General features: G+C 43.2%; 1 protein-coding gene across 3 annotated transcripts in view; it reads right to left on the minus strand.

Annotated features, from left to right (window-relative positions):
• LOC146809210 (putative methyltransferase DDB_G0268948) overlaps window positions 1–23,116 on the minus strand; it is a 530,358-nt gene that overhangs the window by 179,203 nt on the left and 328,039 nt on the right. For all 3 annotated transcript variants that reach the window (XM_085616026.1, XM_085616027.1, XM_085616028.1), the window contains exon 5: window positions 17,196–17,409. In XM_085616026.1, the coding sequence (XP_085472152.1) occupies window positions 17,196–17,409 (214 nt within the window). The remainder of the gene's footprint in view (window positions 1–17,195; window positions 17,410–23,116) is intronic.

Below are 23,116 nucleotides of genomic sequence, written 5' to 3' on the forward strand. Positions count from 1 at the left end.
AAGTGTAAAATGCTAGAACATAAGTCAAAAGAGGATACGGATAGATTGTCATATAAAGTAGAGATGCGAATCTACAACAATGCCATATAAATGCTAAAGAAGACCTAGTTCGCGAAGCAAATAAATGGTAACAGGAGCTCGCCCAAAGAGCTCTACAAAATAGTAAAAGAATAATGCAAACCAACAAGCATGTCCCAAACTCTGCCCCCCTCAGAAGAATGCTGCGAGAAAATCAGCAAATTATTTTCTGACAAAATCAGCGAGATATACTCTTCATTTAGAAATCATCCCTCCTCAGCCGAGACCAAATGGGAATCCCTGGATCTTCACCCTGAGGCTCAATCCGATATTAGCAGTTTTATCCCTTTTACAGAGGAACAGGTTGCAAAAGCAATGGCCGAAGTTAAATCTGGCACCCCATTTGACTGATGCCCTCACTTCATATTCTCCCGGATCATACGGGCACTATGTCCTCATGTAACTCCCCTATTCAACAAATCTCTGGACACTGCTGTATTCCCAGAGATCTGGAAAAAGCCCATTGCCGTCCCATTACTGAAGAAAGCAGGCACAGACGTCCGCAATTCAGCAAACTACCAACACATTTCCCAGCTCAAATATCTATCTAAAGTTATGGAGAAGTTGTTTAACAAACAATTTTCTAACTATCTCAAAATCAACAAACTCCTGGACACATCTCAAACTCGCTTCAGAGACACCAACAGTACCAAAGCCACCCTCCTGGCAGTCTTAGAGAATATTGGATCCTTAATCGATAAGGGAAGAGCCACCACCCTGATCCTATTGGACTTATCAGCAGCTTTTGACATTTTTACATGGCCTATTGCTGAGCACCCTACATGAAAAGGGTATGCATTCTAAAGCCCATCAGTGGTTTAGCTCCTTTCTAAGCAACAGAACACAAACAGTACAAATGGGACCTTTCTTCTCCAACCCAAAAACCATCAACTATGGCCTCCCGCAGGGAACCTCCCTGATTCCCACTCTCTTTAATGCCTATGTATGTTCTCTTGTTTAAATCAGCAAGAAATGGGGATTCAGTATTTGCTCCTATGCGGACGACACTCAATAGATGATAGCCCTTGAAGAAAGGCATGAGGACACCAGGATCAAACTGAACAACTGTCTTTCAGAAATGGCGGTCTGGATGTCAGACCCCTGTCTGAAATTGAATGCTGATAAATCAGAGATCCTACTCTTTGAGGGAGCCCACCTAATCTGGGATGCAACTTGGAGGCTCCAGTCTTTGGGATTTGCACCTGCACCCAAGCAGATTCCAAAAAACCTGGGCGTTTTTATCAACAACACACTAACCATGCAGGACTAAAACTCCTAAAAAGGTTTTTCTTATGGATCCCTCTGGAATGTAGGAAAACCATAACGCAGGTCTTACTCATAAGCAAACTGGATTACGGGAATGCGCTGTTCGTGGGAATGGCTGATTTCCTTTTCTCCTGTCTGCAGGTAATCCAGAATGCGGCTGCCAAACTGGTGTGCAACAAAAGCAGGTATATCTCAGCATCAGAAAGCATTAGACAGCTCCATTGGCTAGTACGCGCTAAATAAAACTTTATAAATAAAATATTAAAGAATATATCTTTTTCCCCCTCAGTATCCACTTACTGAATGAATAATGAATTTGACATGGTATGTTCTCTAGTGCTTCTGAGAAGTTCTGGATAAAGAACATTAAGGACCATATTTTCAAAGATTATGCATTGTATGTTCCTTTGTCGGTGGTTTTAACATGCTTTCACATGGAATTTGTCCCATAAGGATACTTTTTACCAGTCTCTCTTCGGATAATTGCCTGCCACAGTTGTTTCACAGGACAGACTTGGCAAACACACAACTCTATCTTTAAGTTCTCTTGGCATCTTCAATTTGATGCTTTTAATGGTAGAGTTTGTATCGCTCAAAAAATCATGTAAGTCATCCCATGGATGTTTTGCACAACTGAGGGTTAGAAAACCAGTTGGTGTTCCTAAATTTCGAAACATGCACTTGAACACACCATGAAAGTCATAACTGTACTCATTGGTCCCTTGATGGCATACCATCAAATTTAACACATTTGGAGAGATAAAGTAAATAGACAGCAGCACTGCCAGTACATGGGTAGGGTCCTAGTGCTGTTAATCAGAAGGGCAAGTTTGGGTGTGTTTCCTGATTTGTAAATAGTTAAATAATGTATGTTATGTTTATTTTGTTAATTGTTTGGTTTATATTGCATTGTAAAGTGTTCATAAAATGTATTTTTTAAACATAGAAAAAATGTATCTTAATAATTTTACCTGTTGTTAAGACCTGGCATCTTTTAGTGTGATTTACCCTGTCTTTGTGCTTTTGACCTCCTGTTTCTGACTGTGTGCTGCATTTCATTTGTGTTGGTTTTAAGATTCTAGGGCACTTTACTACTGCTGACTAGTGCTAAAGTGCAAGTGTTCCCTGTCTGAATTGTACTGGTGATTGGTATTCTGTGATTGGCATATTTGATTTACTAGTACGTACCTAGTAAAGTGCACCAGGGTGGCCAGGGTCAGTAAATCAAATGCTACTAGTGGGCCTACAGCATTGATTGTGTCGCCCACATGAGTAGCCCTTCAAACATGTCTCAGGCCCGCCATTGCAGAGTCTGTGAGAGCAGAACAGTTTTAAACTGCCATTTCATCCTGGCAAGTGCACCCACTTTCCAGGCACCAAACCTTCCCTTTTATTATATGTACGGCACCCATAAGGTAGGTTTAAGTTAGCCCCATGGGCAGGGTGCGGTGTATTCAAAAGGTAGGACATGTGTTGTGCTGTTTTACATTTCCTAATAGTGAAATACTGCAAACTTCATTTTTCACTATTACAAGGACTATCTTTCCCATAGGTAACTTGGGGACTGCCTTGAAATATCTTATAATGATGTGCCATTAGGAGCTGATAAGGATTCGGAGTTTGAGGTCTGAAATTGCAATGTAAAAAATATATCTTTTGGTGGTTGTTTTTTAAATTGTGTGTTTGAAAATGATACTTTTAGAAAGTGGGGATTTTCTTGCTTAACTATTCTGTGTCTCTGCTGTAGAATACATGTCTGAGTTGCCTGACATTTGGCCTCTTGTACATTCACTCTAGACAGGCACACAAAGGGAATTGAGAGATGCCTTGCACAGGCTAATGGGTGTTCTTGAGCTCGAGTGGTGGAAGGAGTTGTCATTGACACCTGAATAGGGTTGAGCCTGTCCTCACACAATGCTGCCTCCACCCCCTGCTAGTGTGTCTGGAGTGAGGTCTGGGAGAGGCAGGGTCTTGTGCACTACAAAGTCTTTCTTTTGAAGTGTGCCTACTTCAAAGGCTGATAAGAGTATACATTTTGGAACTCAGGCACCCCAAAATCAGAACACCTCTAGACTGAGGACATTCTACCATGAAGACGAGCTGGATGCTGTAGAAGGGACTGCCACCCTATCCGTTGCTTTGTAGGCCTGCTGCTTGATGCTTCTGTCATGGGAGTGAACGGACTATAGATTGCATTATACATCCTGCTTCCAAGATGCTCCTGGTATGAAAACTCAGGGCCATCAAAAACTTTACCTACCAGTGCCTGAGATCTTCTGATGAGAGCCAAGTGGTGCCAAATCCAGTTCCTGCACCCTTGGAAGTGTAATCTGGTGAGAAAATCCATGCATTACCTCTGACCCAGCACCAGCTTCACCACTGGAGAATTGATGCAATGCCTGTTTTGCCTGTTTTGCGGCTGTCAAATCAATGCAGCACCTGCTTCACCATTGCTGAATTGATGCAGCACATCTGGATTTTTGACGCATTGTCCTTCAACGCCGACTCTTTATTGATGCCAGCTGCAGTAAAGAATTGAGGCTGTATGTTTGGGATTCGGTGCATTATCTTCCCTTCCAGTAAGGAACCGACGCAAGACCAACCCTGACTAGCAGTGAGAAACCAATGCATCCCCTCCACTCTGGATTAAGGAACTGATGCATCACTTTGTTTTCCAGCACCTCATCCCTCTGCGCCTCTTCTTGTCTTTGATATTTGATGCATCTGATGTACTTTATGGTATTAGGAATGCATCTATTGATTTCTATGGAATAAACTTATTTAAGCTTTTAAAGTGATATCTTTACTTGTGTATGATGAATGTGTGTTGATTTGGTCTTGTGTTATTTAAACAAATATTGGCTATTTTTCTAAACTGGTGGGGACTTATTTTGTAGTGTTTTTTCTGAATTACTCTAGGTGTATGTACAAATGCTTTACACATTGAGCAAGGGTTACCTTAGCAGTGTGACTCCGTTAGCATGACTAGAGTGAGGGTCCCTACTCGAACAAGGTGCAAACCACTGTCAACTATAGACCTAATTTCTAACACAAACACACACATACAGGTACTCACACATGAACTCACACATCTATAGAGTCATCCACACAGGTACTGACACAACCACACATACACTCAAAAACCCAATCAGTCACATACTCATTTGCACATGCAACAACTTACTTACATGCACATAGTGTGCAGTTTTTTTCCTGCAATCTTTATGATTGTTTTTCCCCACTATTCAATGATAATTCTTTCAACAGTTCATCATTTATGGTGTATGAGCATAGAACCTGAGAACAGTAAAAAAAGAAAAATGCTCCCACAGAAGACATTTGTACAGTGACATGCATGTGGCATTTTGCACAGTGAGTAACCATTACACTCAACCCTTCGTAGTCAGCTGGTATTGTAATGAATACAGCTGTGATGGTTCTCTCCAGGGTGCTGTAGAGGTGACTGTCCTGCTGCACCTGGTTTCTCCCACCTCATCCGGTTGTAGACCCTTCCCTGAATTGTTTTTAGGGGCTTTCACATGGAACTTCTCCCATGTGAATACTTCTTGTTAGTGCCCCTGGATAACCATTTGCCACAAACAGTACATTGCTTATATTTAGCTCTAGCCTTTGTAAAATAGTTCCAGACATCACTTTGTTTTGTTGGAGGTGTTGTCTCTTCTTTTTCATCCTTCTGGATGTCCATCCTGAACAGAAGATGAAACTTCATCCATTCTATGAGAGTAGTGCACCACTGGTTCACAATCCTCTTTCTACAGAGTTTACTGGAGAAATAACTGGTTTTTGGTGTGGTTTTACATATGCATGGGTGGGGTCCTTATGGACACAATCAAAAGACAAGGTTTGGGTGTGTAATCATGAGAATTCACAAATCTGGCCCATAGATTTGCAGATTTGTGAAACTTGTATATTGAGTTAACTTCTTGCACTTTCCAAATTAGATCTCAGCGGATATCGCTGCTACTCTAGGGAAAGACTCCTTGAATTATCTAATCATACACTAAGCAACAAGTCACCTTGTACTGGAGCCTACCCAGGGAACACGGAGAGCCCTTTTTCATGCCTCAGCTGCAAATGGTGCAGCCAGGCACGGCCTGAATGGTCCCATAGATGAATTGACAATCAGTCCGGTCCCCAACTGAACTGCATTTAGTTTAACGCAAGGTCAGTACTCAAACACTCCCTTGAGATTGGAGACATTATAACTGAGATGAAACCCGATCTACCCTTCATCACAGAAACCAGATAATAACTGTCCTGATATTGCCACTGCTCTACCTTCTGACTATAAACTATTAAAACGAGATAGACCAGGACAGAAGGGAGGAGGAATAGCCATTTTGTTTAAGGACTGTTTCACCTGCCTCACTGGATCAGTGGCACAGTTAGGGTAACATGAGATCCTAGCATTTCAAGTATCAAGCGTTGACAACAAAATGTTTGGGGTAGCAGTTATTTATAATCCCCCTAGATACCAACTAGGTTTCAGTAAATAATTTCACCCTCAACTGTTCCCTTCATCTTTGAAACATAAACTTTTTGTAATAATAGGGGACTTCAATGTTCATTTTGAAAAAACAAACAATCTCGTGGTCAAACACCTGGAAAATGACATGCAGATTCTGCAACTAAAACAATGGGTTGAAGGACCCACACACATTGCGGGCACTCCCTGGATCTCCTATTTTCTAACATAGAAGCCACACATTTCTTAGAGGTCAGGTCCCTCTCCTGGACAAATCACTTGTTAATTTCTTTCACCCTTAGCCTACCGGCTACACCAACAAACCCCACTACTTCGTCATCAGTGGTAAAGAGAGCTTGGAGGCTGGTTACTTATGACTCATTTCAAAACCACTCCTCCTTAAGTGATTCAAAATGCCCTATGGACACTCCCTGTGAACATGGGAGTGGAAAGCCTTCAAACTGAGATCTCCAACATACTGGACCAATGCGCATCCAGAATCATACACAAACCGAACAGGAGAATACCATCTGAGAATTGGTACCTGCCTGAACTCAGGATACTAAAAAGAAAGTGTAAAATGCTAGAACATAAGTCAAAAGAGGATACGGATAGATTGTCATATAAAGTAGAGATGCGAATCTACAACAATGCCATATAAATGCTAAAGAAGACCTAGTTCGCGAAGCAAATAAATGGTAACAGGAGCTCTACAAAATAGTAAAAGAATAATGCAAACCAACAAGCATGTCCCAAACTCTGCCCCCCTCAGAAGAATGCTGCGAGAAAATCAGCAAATTATTTTCTGACAAAATCAGCGAGATATACTCTTCATTTAGAAATCATCCCTCCTCAGCCGAGACCAAATGGGAATCCCTGGATCTTCACCCTGAGGCTCAATCCGATATTAGCAGTTTTATCCCTTTTACAGAGGAACAGGTTGCAAAAGCAATGGCCGAAGTTAAATCTGGCACCCCATTTGACTGATGCCCTCACTTCATATTCTCCCGGATCATACGGGCACTATGTCCTCATGTAACTCCCCTATTCAACAAATCTCTGGACACTGCTGTATTCCCAGAGATCTGGAAAAAGCCCATTGCCGTCCCATTACTGAAGAAAGCAGGCACAGACGTCCGCAATTCAGCAAACTACCAACACATTTCCCAGCTCAAATATCTATCTAAAGTTATGGAGAAGTTGTTTAACAAACAATTTTCTAACTATCTCAAAATCAACAAACTCCTGGACACATCTCAAACTCGCTTCAGAGACACCAACAGTACCAAAGCCACCCTCCTGGCAGTCTTAGAGAATATTGGATCCTTAATCGATAAGGGAAGAGCCACCACCCTGATCCTATTGGACTTATCAGCAGCTTTTGACATTTTCACATGGCCTATTGCTGAGCACCCTACATGAAAAGGGTATACATTCTAAAGCCCATCAGTGGTTTAGCTCCTTTCTAAGCAACAGAACACAAACAGTACAAATGGGACCTTTCTTCTCCAACCCAAAAACCATCAACTATGGCCTCCCGCAGGGAACCTCCCTGATTCCCACTCTCTTTAATGCCTATGTATGTTCTCTTGTTTAAATCAGCAAGAAATGGGGATTCAGTATTTGCTCCTATGCGGACGACACTCAATTGATGATAGCCCTTGAAGAAAGGCATGAGGACACCAGGATCAAACTGAACAACTGTCTTTCAGAAATGGCGGTCTGGATGTCAGACCCCTGTCTGAAATTGAATGCTGATAAATCAGAGATCCTACTCTTTGAGGGAGCCCACCTAATCTGGGATGCAACTTGGAGGCTCCAGTCTTTGGGATTTGCACCTGCACCCAAGCAGATTGCAAAAAACCTGGGCGTTTTTATCAAAACACACTAACCATGCAGGACTAAAACTCCTAAAAAGGTTTTTCTTATGGATCCCTCTGGAATGTAGGAAAACCATAACGCAGGTCTTACTCATAAGCAAACTGGATTACGGGAATGCGCTGTTCGTGGGAATGGCTGATTTCCTTTTCTCCTGTCTGCAGGTAATCCAGAATGCGGCTGCCAAACTGGTGTGCAACAAAAGCAGGTATAGCTCAGCATCAGAAAGCATTAGACAGCTCCATTGGCTGCCTGTGCATCAAAGAGCCAGATACAAGCTCCAGAGCCAAGCACACAAAGCCCTACACCAATGGGGTCCCAGAATTCTTGAAGATAAACTCCAATTCGATGCCCCTACACAGAATCGAATGTCGTGCAACCAGGCGCGGGCCAAGACCAACGCATTAAGAAAGCCAGGGCAGGGGTCGCACTTGCTCCCACCTGGCAGAAATTCAATGGAACGGACTACAGCTAGAAATGCATCTTATTGATGACTACATGTCATTTCGAAAAAAGATGAAAACCCGTCTGTTCTCCAGGGTTTAGTTCCTGACACAGTGGCCTCTAATATTTCCTCACCCCCACTATGGATCTCGCTCTCCTAGTAGCGTGATATCCGTTTCGGATGAATGTTCCGCTTATAACTAAATAAAATAAAATAAGAACTGATATACCGTGCCACATATAGTCTTGTAAATGCATTCACACTGATATCATGAATGAAACTAGAGGGTGTTACACATGTGAAATAATCGTAAAAAGTTACAGTGAATCTGCGGATCTGACTTTGTGGATTCATTCCGATCACATGATTGGAATTAAAAAACATAGAGCACTTGTCGTACCGTCTATGTTTTTGGTCCTCTGGAGGTACTGGGGTCCAAATATATTTATAATAAAACACTTGTTCGCTTACATTTATAAAAATATTATATATTTTAAATTAAGTAAATATTAGATTTTTATCTTATAAAATGTATACTAGGTATATTTATTACACAAAACATGACTTCAGCTTAAATAAAAATATTAAATTAAAAAGCAAAATAAATAGTAGTATACTTGGTACTACAAATAAACTGTAGAAATTAACTAAACATTACACGGTCATAATACTTTAGTATCAGAATTTGAAAAACCTGTGAAATTCACTAAAAACAAAGGTTACAGGGAGGTTATAGTTAGGCTCACATATCACATGTACAATATCATTAGAAATTCAGCAGTTATAGTTACCTCAGCTAACTATAACTTATGCCCATGCAATCCACTCTTTATGACCTGACATATTACTTTACTCATGACAAAGTTAGTGATCTCACTGGTGACATCACTGATAACATCACCAATGGCATCACTTATTACATCACTGAAGATATCATCCAGTGGCTCTGTGGGTGAGTTACTGGGTGTGTAAGTGAGTCCATTGGTAACTGAGTGGCTGTGTGTATGGGTGAGTGGTGTGTCAGTGGCTGTGTCAGTAAATGTATGGGTGAGTGAGGGGGTGTCTCATAAGTGGTTGCATGGATGTGTGACTGCATATGTATGTGGTTGTGTGAGTGCATGACTGGGTTTGTGAGTGGCTGTATGTGTGATTAATTGGGTGTGTGATTAGCTGTATGGGTGAGTAGTTGGTTATAAGGGGTGTTAGTTCATGTGTGAGCGGTTTTGTGGATGATATCTCAAGCTAACTGCTTCTATGGTTTTGCACATGTGAAATTTAAGCCTAACTATAACATCCCTTCAGTGAATTGCTATGATTTTTAATTCTATTTCCTAAATATAACACCCCTATAACCTTGTTTTTGTAAGTGAATTTCTAAGGTTTTTTAACTTCTATTTCCTAACTCTAATGTCCCTTTAACCCTTGAATATATATGTTTTTTTAATTAGTAGTAGTGTTTACAGAGTGGTGGAGAAAGGGGGCGCTGCCTCTAAACATCTGTTAAGAATTCTGCTGTGTTGGACTTACTGGAGGTAACAGGAGGGCTTCTTTGCACCTAAGAATCCTCATCATCCAAGAGAAATTCATCCCCCAACCAGTAGTGTGCCAAGAGGTGCATTTGCAAAGTGGTAGAGAAAGGGGGCAGGGCCTCTGACCAGCTCTCAGCATTTATGCAATGTCAGACTTACTGGAGGTAACAGGAGGGCTCCTTCGCCCCCAAGGAACCTCATTATCAAAAAGGACATCATCCCCAACCAGTATTGTGCCAGGAGGTACATTTGCAGAGTGGTAGAGGAAGGGGGCGGGGCCTGTGACCAGCTTTCATTAATCATGCTGTGTGAGACTTACTGGAAGTAAGAGGAATGGTTCTTGGCCCCAAAGGCCCTCAGCATGCAAAGGGACTGCATCCCCAAACAGGTAGAGCACCAGGAGGCATGCTGGCAGAGTAGTGGAGAAAGGGGCAGACCACCAACCGCTGTGTGGGGCATACTGGTGGTAATAGGAGGCGTTCTTGGCTTCCAAGGACCCTCAACAGCAAAAGTTACTTTAACGCCAAACTTGTAATGCACCTGGAGGTGCATTTGAGGAGTGATTGAGAAAAGGGGTGTGGCCTCTGATGACCTCTCAGCAATCCAGCTGTCTGAGACTTACTGGAGATAACATGATGTCTTATTGGCCCCCAAGGACCCTCACCATCAAAGGGGACTTAATCCCACAACTAATAGTGTGCCAGGAGGTGCAGTTGTAAACTGGTGAATAAGGGGGTTGGGCCTCTGCTGATTTCATAGCAATCCTGATGTTTGGGGTTTACTGAAGGTAACAGGAGGGGCAGTTGGCCTTCAAGGACCCTCAGAACTCAAGGGGATTTCATCCCCCAACTAGTAGTGTGTCAGGAGGCACGTTTGCTGAGTAGTGGTGAAAATGGGGCAGGTCCTCCTGCGATTTGCCAGGGCCGACCTTCTTTTTAGTTTGTTTTGTTTTATATGGGGAGGGGGCATGTGTCATCCCTTCCTTGGGCTCGTTTTGGCTCCAGGGACCCCATCATCTGCAGCCTAAACTTATTTAAATAAGGTGTATTTAGGCTGATTTCAGTCCAGGGACTCTATCTCCTGGGGCCGGCCTTATCTAAACACTTAAATATAGTACCTTAGGGATCCCACCCCCCTAGGACCTGGCCGTTTAGAAATGAGGAAGCGGCTGCTTGGTCCCCCTCCCCTGGTCAAAATGGGCAGCGGTGACCCCCTCCACTGGTGCCTGGTCATCTTAAAGTGGCTGACTCTAGGGCTTCCACTCTCCAAGAGGACAGGAGGGGGAGCCTGAAGGTCCCCATGCTCCCTGCCAGATCCCCGCCTCCTGCAGGAGCAATTCTGCTCTGCTTCCAGCAAGCAAGAGCAGTTTTAATGCTCTCGCCTGCTGGAAGCCTATCATTTTCTCTGCCCGCCAAGCGATAACAAATAGCTATGTCCCAGGGTTCGACATCCTGGGACATCGGAAGATTTAGCCCTGGGGGCTGTTGGTCCCCAGGGCTATATATGTCTCCAGAAGGGAGGCATTACGACCCCCCCTCCTTTCTTGGATTAAGCCCCAGGGAAGTGATGGTCCATGGGGCAGCGGCAGAACTGCTGAGCCCCTGCATTGTTTTCAGCATTCATTGAAATTAAGGCCCCAGGGAGGTGGTAGCACCTGGGGCTGTGGGGGGAGGTCCATGCAGCCCTTGCTTTGTTTTCAGATAAAGCACCAGGGAGGTTTCAGGCCTTGGGTCTGCAGGGGGATCCAAGTGACCCCCCAATTTATCTATAAACAAGTCCCAGGGAGGTGGTGGAAACGTTGGCATTAGTAAGCCCAGTAGGGGGGCCCGTGCATCCTCTCTTTATTTGGAAAATGGCCCAGTACCTGACCCACCATGGGCTCGATTACTACAAAAAGCCTGAGCCGTGAATCCAAAGCTACTCTCGCAGAGTTAGTGTTTTTTAACTTTTTTTTACCCTGGTGGGGTACCTCCTTTTCCACTCACCACTTCATAAATCATTCTGTTTTTGGAGATTTTCTTTTCAGTGTAAGTCCTGTGAGTAAACAGCATTAAAAAACAGAAGGTTTATAAGAAATCCTGGTATATCTGCAAATTTGGGTCTCCAGCACGGCCTCTCCCTGTGGGCCAAGATGAGCTTCTAAAAAGTGCACAGCACATCACCTTTTGGTGGTGCCAACTACTGCAAACACAGCAAAGATCTGAGGTGTTCTGGTTGTGGGTGTTTGCTTCTGTTGCAAAACACAGCAGAGGCAGAGAAAGTAGTGCTGCAACTCAGATGTGCTGTGCATCTCATCAGTGGCTGTTCAGTCAGTTGAATGTGAGCTCTGCCTACTGCTCAGCACCCATGTACCTATGCCCTATATGTGCAAACAAATAGCAAAAGGGAATGACAGGTCCCTGCCCTCTGTCCGTACACCACCAAATCAGAGAGCGATAGCTCGTGTTCAAATGTCCGTTGACAAAAAGAGACACCTGAATAGGGTTGAGCCAATACGCCACCTGTCCGCCCCCAACAGACCAGCCAGCAACATAGGAATCCCTGAAACTGCCCTCCTATCCATGCTCAACTTGTTGGGGTGACGCCAGACCATGGATATGAACTTCTACCCTCCTGTCTGTAAACCACCAGGTAAGGTACAAGAACATGGGCATGCTTTACTCTACGTGACTCTCCTGTCAATGCACCATCAGATGAGAGTAGGAGTCTATGGGACTGTCCACCTGTTAGTGAACTTGCTGTAAGTCTATCATCAGATACATGGATAGTCCCTTGGACCACCTTTCTGTTCATACAGCTCCTCTCCGTGTGCTGCCAGGCCATGGGTAGTAGTCCATTGGGCTGGCTTTTTATTTGTGCACTTCCTGCAGTACTCCACCAGTCCATGCATAGGAGCCCCTGCTCCCTTGTCTCTGCACCACCATACCAGGTTAGAAGTTCCTGGGATTCTGGGGTTGCCTTACTATTTGTGCGCTTCTTCTCTGTTCAACACTATACCGGCGTATAGAACCTGGGCCTACCATTCTATCCTTGCACTACCATACCGTACTAGGGTAGGTTTGAGTACCATCCTGGCCATGCACCACATCACAGGATCCTGGGGTAGGAGACAGATCCCTCCTGTCAATGTGTCACATCCTGGGACCCCGGGGTAGGAGCCACTGTACTCCTGCATGTGTGCCACCAGGCTAAGGTAGGAGCCACTGTCCCTTTCACTGCATCAGGAGGCCAAGGTAGGAGATACTCTCCTCCTTTCCATGCGTGATCATACCATGGATAGGAGCTACTGCCCTCCTGTCTGTGTGCCACCAAATCATGCTAAGAGCCACTGCCCTCCCATTTCGTGTACCACCAGACTAGGATAGATGTCCCTGGGCCTGATCAAAAGTGTTCTCCAGTTATTACAAACATACTTTTACAAATACAAGTGGCCATATTTTACCTGTCTGTCCCTGAGACATGTGCAGCACATTTGGAGGAATTGCCTATATTATACACCTACAAGATGAATCCTATTAAGAGCTTTGTTAGATGTGCGCGTGTTGTAAAACTATAATACAACTAGTTAGCACATGACAAAGGAGTAGGTTTAACATGCCAGTATATGTAAGCCCCTCAGGTGCCAGTGACCGTGTTCACGGCCATGAAGATCCATCTAAACACTCCACACTTTTCAGCCACTACTCCTTGAGCATGAATATTAACATGAGGGGACAGTGTATATTGCTACATAGCTAGGTGATGAGGCATTACTTTGGGACGGCAGCTAAAACTTGGAGACTAACATACACTGGCAATTACTATACTTGAATGCTTCTTGAGGGTACCACATATATATGCATTCACTAAAAAACCCTCTCAGTGAATGTCACTGATCATGTTATGAATGGGTAATCATAGTTAATAATGTTTCAATAAAAGAACTTTTTTATAGCTTTGACGCCAAAAAAGCTCTTCCATGGCTCATCTCATTCCTGTAAAGTTGTGACACATCACCTGCTTCCTGGAAAGTTTCAGGGTGATCCGTGCTGTGGGTGGAGAAAAAAGGCGAGGGCAAAAAGCATTATCCTGTTAATTTTTCCATGGGCAATAGTTAATACAGATACCCCAAAAAATGCTGAACAGAATTACATCTAATTTTGCACAAAGCAAGATCCTGGATTTGTGAATTGGTGTGAATCCGTTCAGCAGCTTTTGAGATGATAGTGGTAAATATATAGGAATGATCTGTAGAGCTAACAGATCTCCAGACAAGATGTGGTGACAGCCAACTGAAAACTGGGGCGTCAGACTCAGTCTGGAGTCCAAGAAAAACATTAAAAAAGATATGAGGGGGCAAGGATAGAGATACCCTGCACTACTTAGTCTGGTGGGGTTCCAATGAGGGCCACCACCGGGGTCGAAAAGATATATATTTTTTAAATTGCCTCAGATCTGCGGAGGATCCAGGAATCCACTGCAAATTATTTTAAAAAGTGGGATCCTGCCCTAAAATACACAAATTCCCTGGAGTGGATCGGGGCATGGGCACTTCATATTAAATAATTTAACTAGGTGGGCCTGGCCCCCCTTCCCAATACTCAAGTCCCTTGTAGGACTCAAAAACCTTATCCCTTGTTGCAGGATAACTTCTTGTGTCCTGGGGAGCCTTCCCTGGGACATTGTCTTCCTGCCCTCAAGAAAACTTGTCTGCCACCACCCGGCTGGACCTGCCAACATTTTCCTGCCTGGTGGGAACCATAAATTGTTTTACTTCCTGTGCTGTTGTGAGTAAATGGAAAGATACCTGCTTCCACCCGGCGACAGCAATGCTGGCTCCCGCTGCAATCAAGATAAGTGAATGCATGTGGAAGCTTATTTCTCCACTCAAGCACCAAGCAAAACCCAGCAATGACAATGGAGAAAAGTAAAGTTGGAATACAAAACTGAGGACCCTCCAGCCCTAAGGAGAGCATGATGTTCAGATATGAAACTCTACCCAGCACCCAGTTTTCTGAGAAAGCCAACAGCAGATATCCACCCAATAAACTTGAATTTACAGGCAACTAGCAAATATATGAATCACATTTGCCGGCGGCACCCCCACCAGGGGCATCTAGGCAATTGACAACACCCCCTTGGGTCCACACCCATTTAGCAACACACTCTGGTGTATAACAAAGGAGAGAGCCATAGTCTTGCTTAAGCCAAGTTTATAGTACATAGTGGAGGATAAGGCAAAGGACTGAGATATGATAGTACCATCAACCACTTGTACTATCACCATCTGCCTTCCTTAAAGAAAATACCAGGACCAGGTGTTCCGCTTTGTACAATTGCTCTGGAAGGTAGTCACATTAGGCAAAGGCAGTCTCTACGTCGTTTTTGTGGACCTAAGAGCTGCCTTTGACCTTGTCCCTCGGGAGCAACTTTGGAGGGTACTTGAAAAAGTTGGGCTTTCCCTGGAATTGTTGACCCTGATTAGGCGGCTCCTCGAGCCTAATTTTGCAAAAATACAGTGGGGAGGCCCTGGGGATACAACCCCCGAGTTTCCGGTTGAGCGAGGTGTGCGCCAAGGCTGCGCCATGGCACCCACGCTCTTTTCCCTGTACATCAATGGAGTAGTCGACTGTATGCTCCGAGTCAACACCGACGCTTCCAAGCTGGCTGGAGTATCCACTCCAATATTGATGTTTGCCGACGATACTCTTATAGTATCTAAAACCCCGAGTGGCTTACAAAGGGCACTCTCAGTCTTTGAAGACTTTTGCAAAAATCATGGTCTAGAGGTCAATGTGACCAAGACTAAACTTATGACCTTCAACCCGCATCCAAGCTACAGAGTAGGAACACTCAGAATGAATGGCCAAATACTTGAGGAGGTTAGAAACTTTGTCTATTTGGGCATGCATGTGACACAGAACAACAAGTGGAATAGACACTTGGAAATGTCCAAATTGAAACTCACCCAGATTACGGGAACTTTGATTAATGAGCATAACAAATCCTACACTAAGCCTATTAAACCCGTGCTCCAAGTATATGAGGCAAAGGCCCTAGGCTCAGCGTTGTATGGGGCTGAGCTTTGGGGTTTCGACGTACTATCATCTCTGACACTCGTCGAAAATAAATTTTTTCGCTGCATAGTTGGTCTCCCACAGAGTACGCCTCTAGTACCTCTACGTTATGACCTAGGTAGGAAGGCCATTAAGGATCTAGCCAAACTCCGCCCGGTCTTATACTGGATGAGATTATGGACCACCCCGGAGCTCCAGCCTTACGCAATGGGCATTATGGACATTGTGCAGGCTGATACGTTCCATAAGATCGGGTGGCTTAGGAACCTCCGGGAAATTTTGATAGACCTGGGCTTGGAGGGGTTATGGAGCAACCCAGTTGCTGCTGGGTTTCCTGCTAAGAGGCTTTTGAAAACGCTTTATTGGGAGCGGGTAAACCACCGGGAGTGGAGTAACTCAACCTCCCCTACAATGACTAGCAGATTTTTAGAGGCAAAGGCCATCCCAACTTTCGAACCCTATTGGGATTTGATCACATTTCCCAGAGATAGGAAACTCTATTTCCAATTCAGAGCAGGCTCCCTTCCACTTAGGGCCCTAACTAGCGGGTGGTTTGGTGTAAGTGTAGGATCTTGTCACGTCTGTGCTAAAGAGGAATCAATTGCTCATTTCCTGTTTGTCTGCCCTACATATGCTAACCCTAGACGAATGTGGCTTTCCCCTCTGTGTAAACTATTGGCCACAAGGAGCTCTGCTGTAGCCCTAAGAGTTCTTAGTACAAGCACTTGCCCAGTCCATTCAATCGCCTTAGCTAAATATTTGGGTTGGGCATGGTCTCTAAGGCATAAGGCTCTCAGGGAAACTGCGAAAGTACATTCGCAGGGCTCCACGGACTGACGGCACTGGATATAATCTCCAGATCCAAATTTAGCGTTATCACTTTCTTTTTTTTTCTTTTATATTCCGCAGTGTATGTCATCCCTAGTCTATTGATATGTTTAATTCTCTTCTTAAACCCCAAATTTTAGGTATTTAATGAATGATTTTATGTATTTTATGGGAATGAGATTTGTAATAATTCTGTTTTATGTATACGTTTGTGTCTTGTATGAATTATTTTTAAATTCGAATAAAGACTATGATGAAAATACAAGTTACTCTTAACTGTTATATGTACGGATTTCTTCATAGTATGTGAAAGTTGACTCCCTCATGTCTTATATGTACTGTTCATGAAGTCCTAAAGGGTATAGTAGAATGGATGTCAAACTACATAGAGACACATAAACAACAAATAATATTGTGTAAAGTAAGGGGCAGTGGTGGTTTCACTCTGAAATTTGTGTGTGTGAGGGGGCCCCTTTAGCTCAGCATAATCCCTAATACATAGATAGGATCAACACAATCTCATTTGTGTTGTGTGCAAAACGTAATCCTTTAATGGTTCTGAATGGGTTTTATTCCCATGCAAAATATATTCCAATTAATCGCAAACTGATAACCACATTTGCCCTTACCTCCATAAATGTATCAGTCAAACATTTGGAGCAATCTTTGTAGTGAAGATCATAGTGGAGAAACAGGCAATACAATGCAAGGCATCCATTGGGTTTGAGGACACGATCAACTTCCCTTAAAAATCCATCAACTTCAAACCAGTGAGCTGCAACGGAAGCAGTTATCAGGTCTACAGAGCCATCTTCGAATGGAATCTTCTCTGCAGGGGCAACTCTAAAAAATAATACAGTAAATATGAATATATGAGACCATAATTTGAAAAGTCGTATTAATTGTGGCCTTTCAAAATGTAAATCAGGGAGCTTTGTGAAGACTGACCTTCTATGACTGCTGTCCTTAATAAGTAAGGGCCTGATTATGAGTTCTTGTGGTGTGGGAGTGGGCTGCACACCACCTCCTGCTCCCAAACTGCTAAACGCAACCGCTGACCGCCCGCCTCATTAGGAGTTTTCTCCTGGTCTGGTGGGCGGTCCGTTTGCGTTCCCAAGGAGGTGCCATGCTAAGGCTCATATGTGAGCGCCAAAGCCGGCATAGGAGCTCCAAAGCTAGTTCATGCATGGACTCTGAAGTACATGCCATGCAGGAACAGGGGGTACATGCACACAGGGGTGACACCATGTGCCCCCCTGCAAGCATCCCAAGAGATTGAGGTAACACCACCATGAAAAACTGTGGCAATGAGGAAACTTGTAATATGCTTGGCTGTGTCGCAAGGGCACCACCAGCATATTGCAAGCCTCTGACTAGCACTGAGGAAAGTCTGGCGGTTGCAGTGCTCCGAAGGCAGTCCAGCCACCAAACTCGTAATAGGTTTGCCTAATTGATCCTCTTTTCTTGTATCAGCAGGGTCATTAATCTGGCACATAATATTAAATGTCTGATTGTTCTGGTTAGGGCTTTTCAGATAAGGCAGCATCTTGGTTGTTTCATAGGAGGTTGCAATTAAGATTACATTAGGTGCGTCCTGAATGATCTCCGTGACTGTTTTTAGAAAAATGGCCAACTCCTGTTTTTTGCAAAATTGACTTTAATGTCAAAGATGTTATGGGCGATGTGACAACTAGGCTGACCACTAGGTAGTTGGCCGCGCTGGCTAAAGCTGGCTAAATATGCACCCCAGGCATATTTGGGGGTATTAAAGATCTCCAGTAACACCTGTTTTAAAGTTCCTGAGTCAAAGGCGGTAAGTGAATGATAATATTTGATAAGTGATGACTTGCATACCAATGTGGAGATCTTGGCTAGTCTGTTTACTTTGTACAGCTCGAATATGTCTGTGAACAATTATTTTTATAAGGTACTGCAAATGTGAAGCAAACTCCCAGGTAGTTATATTGTGCAGTGCTGTTAATCGTCTCTTTACTTAGTGAGTGTGATTATGCAAATTAGCCTAGAACAATACCAGCGATTATTCAAAGTAGTTCTTTCACCCTAGGATGAAGATGACCATGACATTTTACACAGAATAATTTCATGCTGTTGCATACGTCATGTCTAGGCACTTTTCTCAATAATAAATTAGGCTAGTTTTCAAGAAACATTTATTCAGCGCGTAACTGAGTAAAATGTCAGAACCAGAACTGTTATGCACAATAAGGTAGGACAAATGTAGGAAAAAGATTGTGTAGTGTAAGTTTTGGTTTTAGTTTAACTTAAGTAAAACTTAAGTTTAACTGAGACAAAATCTAACTTTATTACTCCCAAATGCTCTTTGTGAATACCGAAAGTCGTAATGTTAGGATTTTGTCTCAGATTACTTTTGTGAATGGGGCCCTTGGTTTTTTACCCTAAACACCCCAAAGGAGTTGTCCCTAAATATGCAAAGGTTGATGACATCACCAAGTGGGTTACTGCCTTCAAGAGAACTTGAACCAGTAGAAGGGTAGCCAAAAAGCACTCTGGCTCCCACTTGTGAGAACCTTTCTCAGGCAAATGCAGGGATAGACTCCTGACATTGAATGAGGAAGATGCTGAGTCCTATCACCTCATGAAGGGTTGGAGGGCTGTGAACTCAACAATGAAGAATATACAATTTACTTCAGCGAGACTCAAAAACCTGTCCTGGGTTGATTTTGTTGACTTTTCAGTCAGAGCACTAGGTGGTTGGTTGAAAGGTAACAATGTGCATTGTTATGATGGTCTTCATATTGTAATAATTTAAAGAGCATCTGTTAAGTGTTGCATGCAGGAAAAGTTGCATCAACACCTAGTGGACCTGGGGCCATTCTCTCCCCAAGAGTTGGGGAGGAACGCTGATCACTTGGTGAAACCTAAGATGGGGGAGTCCCCTTAGCCTAAAAGGTGAGCTGAAGATTCCAGAGGGGAGTAAACACACCCCCCACCAACTGGTGAATGAAATCCCAGTCACTGTCCTTGGAGATACCTGTGCCAGTTACAATGATGTGCATGTCAGGCTTGTTCTCTCTAACCAGTATGTTCCAGGTGAGACAAAAAGAGTAAAGGTTATCTCAGGGGAGGCCACTGTTATGTCTGTGGCTCTAGTGGCCCTAAATTGGCTAGGTCCCTTATTTTGAGAAGGGTTTTAGTCAGTAAAGACCTCCCTCTTGACTGTTTCCTTGGAAATGACCACCCAGAGGTTGGTCTGAGCCAAGCAGAGGTAGGATTATGGGGTCTGGAGCTACAGCTAGTACAAGCAAGTCCCAAGAGGAAAAAAAATAGAGAAAGAAAAGGGTAAGGTGGGCAACTTTTAGCCAAAGATCCAGTGTGCAAAGGAGATTTTACCCCAGTAGTGGAGAACCCCAAAAATGTCTCTGGTGAAGTCCCACCTGTCCCACAAGAAGTTCTGACTAGTCAGGCAGCTATTCAGCTAGAGTTGGTGGCTCCTCAGCTTACAGATCCTAGGGTGAAAAAATTGTTTTAACATCAGGCGATAGTAGGAAAAACAGAACCCAAAATAAAGAGAAGACCTGGTTCGATGAACAATGTCGTAAAGTAAAAGCAAGCATAAGACAAAGGGAAGGAAGACTTACGGGGAATTATAAGGTAGAATCTTTCCGCAACCTTCAGAAATTAAGGATAAAATATTAAATGATTATTAGAAATAAAAAAGAACATACAAAGAGCATTGCTGGGCAAAATTATTATCTGTAATATAATCTAAAGATTTGAAAGGTTTTTGGAAGGTAGTCCAAGAAAGATCAGGCAAAATACTAGGGTCCTTGAATTGAGTTGTCCCAGAAGATGATTGGGTAAGATCTTTTGGGGAAATATATGGAAATTGGCCTGTAAAAGGTCAGGTGTGAGGGAGGACACTAAGGAACACTTCACCCCTAATAATATTAAACAAATATTTCTAACCTAACCCTATCTCGAGCCGCTAGCCCAGACAATATCCCGGCAGTGATCATTAAAACCAGGCCAAAGTGGAGGGCAGAATTATTTTCAAAAATGTTCCTGGGTATACCTAATACAGGTCATATATCAGAAAATTGGAGAGGAGCAATCATAAGAACCATACACAAATGAGGAGATACAGATTAATTAACCCACTGGACATAGGTGAAAAAGTATTTGCAAAAATAATCTTGGAAAGACTTAAGGACTGGGCAGATACGAATCAGGTTGTGCCCCCGGAGCAGGGGGGATTTAAAGACGGGCACTCAACAGTCGACCACTGCTTTGTGTTCCGGTCAATTGAACGGAAGTCTATCGAGCAAAGGGGAAGTTTGTTCTGCTACTTCGTGGACTTCCACGCAGTATTTGATCTAGTTGACCGTGAAACGCTGTGGGAGACGTTGATTGGATATAACATCCCAAGGGATTTATTAAGGTTAAGTCAAGCATTACACACTTATAATTGGGTGCAGATTATTCTAGACTTAGAGGGGAGCTTATCGCCGAAAATCCCAATTGGAAATGGGTTAAGGCAGGGGTGCGTACTGGCCCCCCTACTCTTCACCTTATTCATAGCAGACTTACCTTCATTCTTAGGCACTGCAAGGGAGGCCAGCCCAAAGATAAACGGAAAACATATTTCATGTCTACTATATGCAGATGACCTCATAATAATGAACCAAACAGATATTGGTCTGCAAAGAAAGATGAATATGTTTAATGAATACTGCAGTCCTAAAAAACTTGTAGTAAATATGGATAAGACAAAGGTATTATGCTTTAGAAGAAGAAAAATAAGGCTCAACTGGTTTCAGGGCTCAAGAAAGTTGGAAAAGGTAGATGAATATAGGTACCCGGGGTGGTTTGAGAAAAATCTGAACTGGCACACCCTTCTTTAGGCATTAAAACTAAGGGCATCAGCTTCAGTTAGTGGGCTAAAATGAATTAATGGAGTTTATGGTCAAAAGTCAGATAGACCGGTTTTAAAAGCTTATTCAGCCATGGGACCCCCACAATTCCTATACGGAGCCGAAGTGTGGTTAAAACGGATGAGATGTCGAAGAGGGAACATTTCTGAAAAATGTACTATCATTGCCCAAGTCCGCAATGGTCCAGGCAGTGAGATTAGAAATAGAATTGACATCATGGCGCATAATGGCATGCATGGCGCTATGACGATTCTGGCAGTGCTATGGCCATGAAGAAGATCATAAAATCTCGAAGTGGTGTAGAAATAGATATTAAAGAGTGAGTTAATATGGGCAAAAGGGATAAGAGAAACTATTACTAAAGCTTGTGGAATTATGAGGATCAAGCTGTTCCCCCTGACTTTTCAAATTGAGGTGGGCAAGAGGGAACTCAGGGCCTTGGGGAGTGAAATCTCTCGAGTTCAGGACCAAGACTGTCTCTTGGGGAAAAAATCTGTACACTTCATGATTAACTCGTGGCAAAATAAACATAATTTCCCTTACATGGATAGACTATCCTGTCATCAGTTAAGAAGAGAATTACTAAGATTAGGACATTGCTAATCACGGGGTAAAAAGAGCAATAATTGATAGCAAGGGAAAATGTGTCTGTGCCTTGGGCACAACGTGTGATACTCTACATATTTTATTAGATTGTCAGAAGGTTTTGGATATACGGAAAGAGATTTCATGCCCAATTTTTTAAAAGTATGGTATTGAAAACAGGGTACAAGCAGTAGATCTTCTAACTGAAATGAGTACTTTAGACACAGGTCATTCATAAAGCAAAAGAAACTCTTAAATGTGAATAGAACTGAACTTCTTGTTCTTAATATATAGAGTATGTCATACTGAAAGTTTGAAGGAGCAATGAATTTTAAATATGTGAATTTTATGGAAAATTTTACTATGAAATGTGATTTTATGTGTTGTTCTTATGTAGACTTTAAATGTTTAAGGACTATTTAGCCCAAATAAACTTTGTTTTAAACTGTTTTTTGAATGGTGTTTACTACAGTAAGTAGTAGGCCCCCATTCTAAAGCAGCAGACAAGAAACCTGTAAGTTAGCTCCTTCAACAATCGGTGAAGAGCTAAAGGTGTGGTTCTCGTCAGTAACAGCTGTCAGTGATCTCTGCTGGGTGTTAGACTTCATGGCTGCATTCTACATGGCTTTGTGTTCTGACCCCATGTCAAGTGGTAAGCTAGGCCCCCTGACCCTGTTTGTCAGCGTGGGTTTACTTAAGCTGTGGGTAACCTCTCTGGGTAAGCTGGGAGTTGCCCTGGCTAAGTTAAAATTAGCAGAGGTGGACACCTCTGACACCAAACTGAAATTATTGGGTGAGGGCAAAAAGAGGAAGACAAAGAGCATTTTCAATTGGGTCCTGAAACTGTTGAAGTAGGTCAGCTACCCAGAGGGACTGACCTGGACAGGAGGATGTAAGGAATAGTATGCCCAGCAACAATTTAACCAGTTTCCCTACTCTTCCTGGCTTGGCAGACTAGGAAGACTCTCCCAGGTTTGGCTAAGTCTCCTGGCTTGTGGACTGGGGGTCTTGTGTGAGGAACTGGGTTCGTCTTGCAGTATCCCCTCCTTTAA

Source organism: Triturus cristatus, chromosome 7, assembly GCF_964204655.1.
Source record: "Triturus cristatus chromosome 7, aTriCri1.1, whole genome shotgun sequence".
Taxonomy (NCBI): domain Eukaryota; kingdom Metazoa; phylum Chordata; class Amphibia; order Caudata; family Salamandridae; genus Triturus; species Triturus cristatus.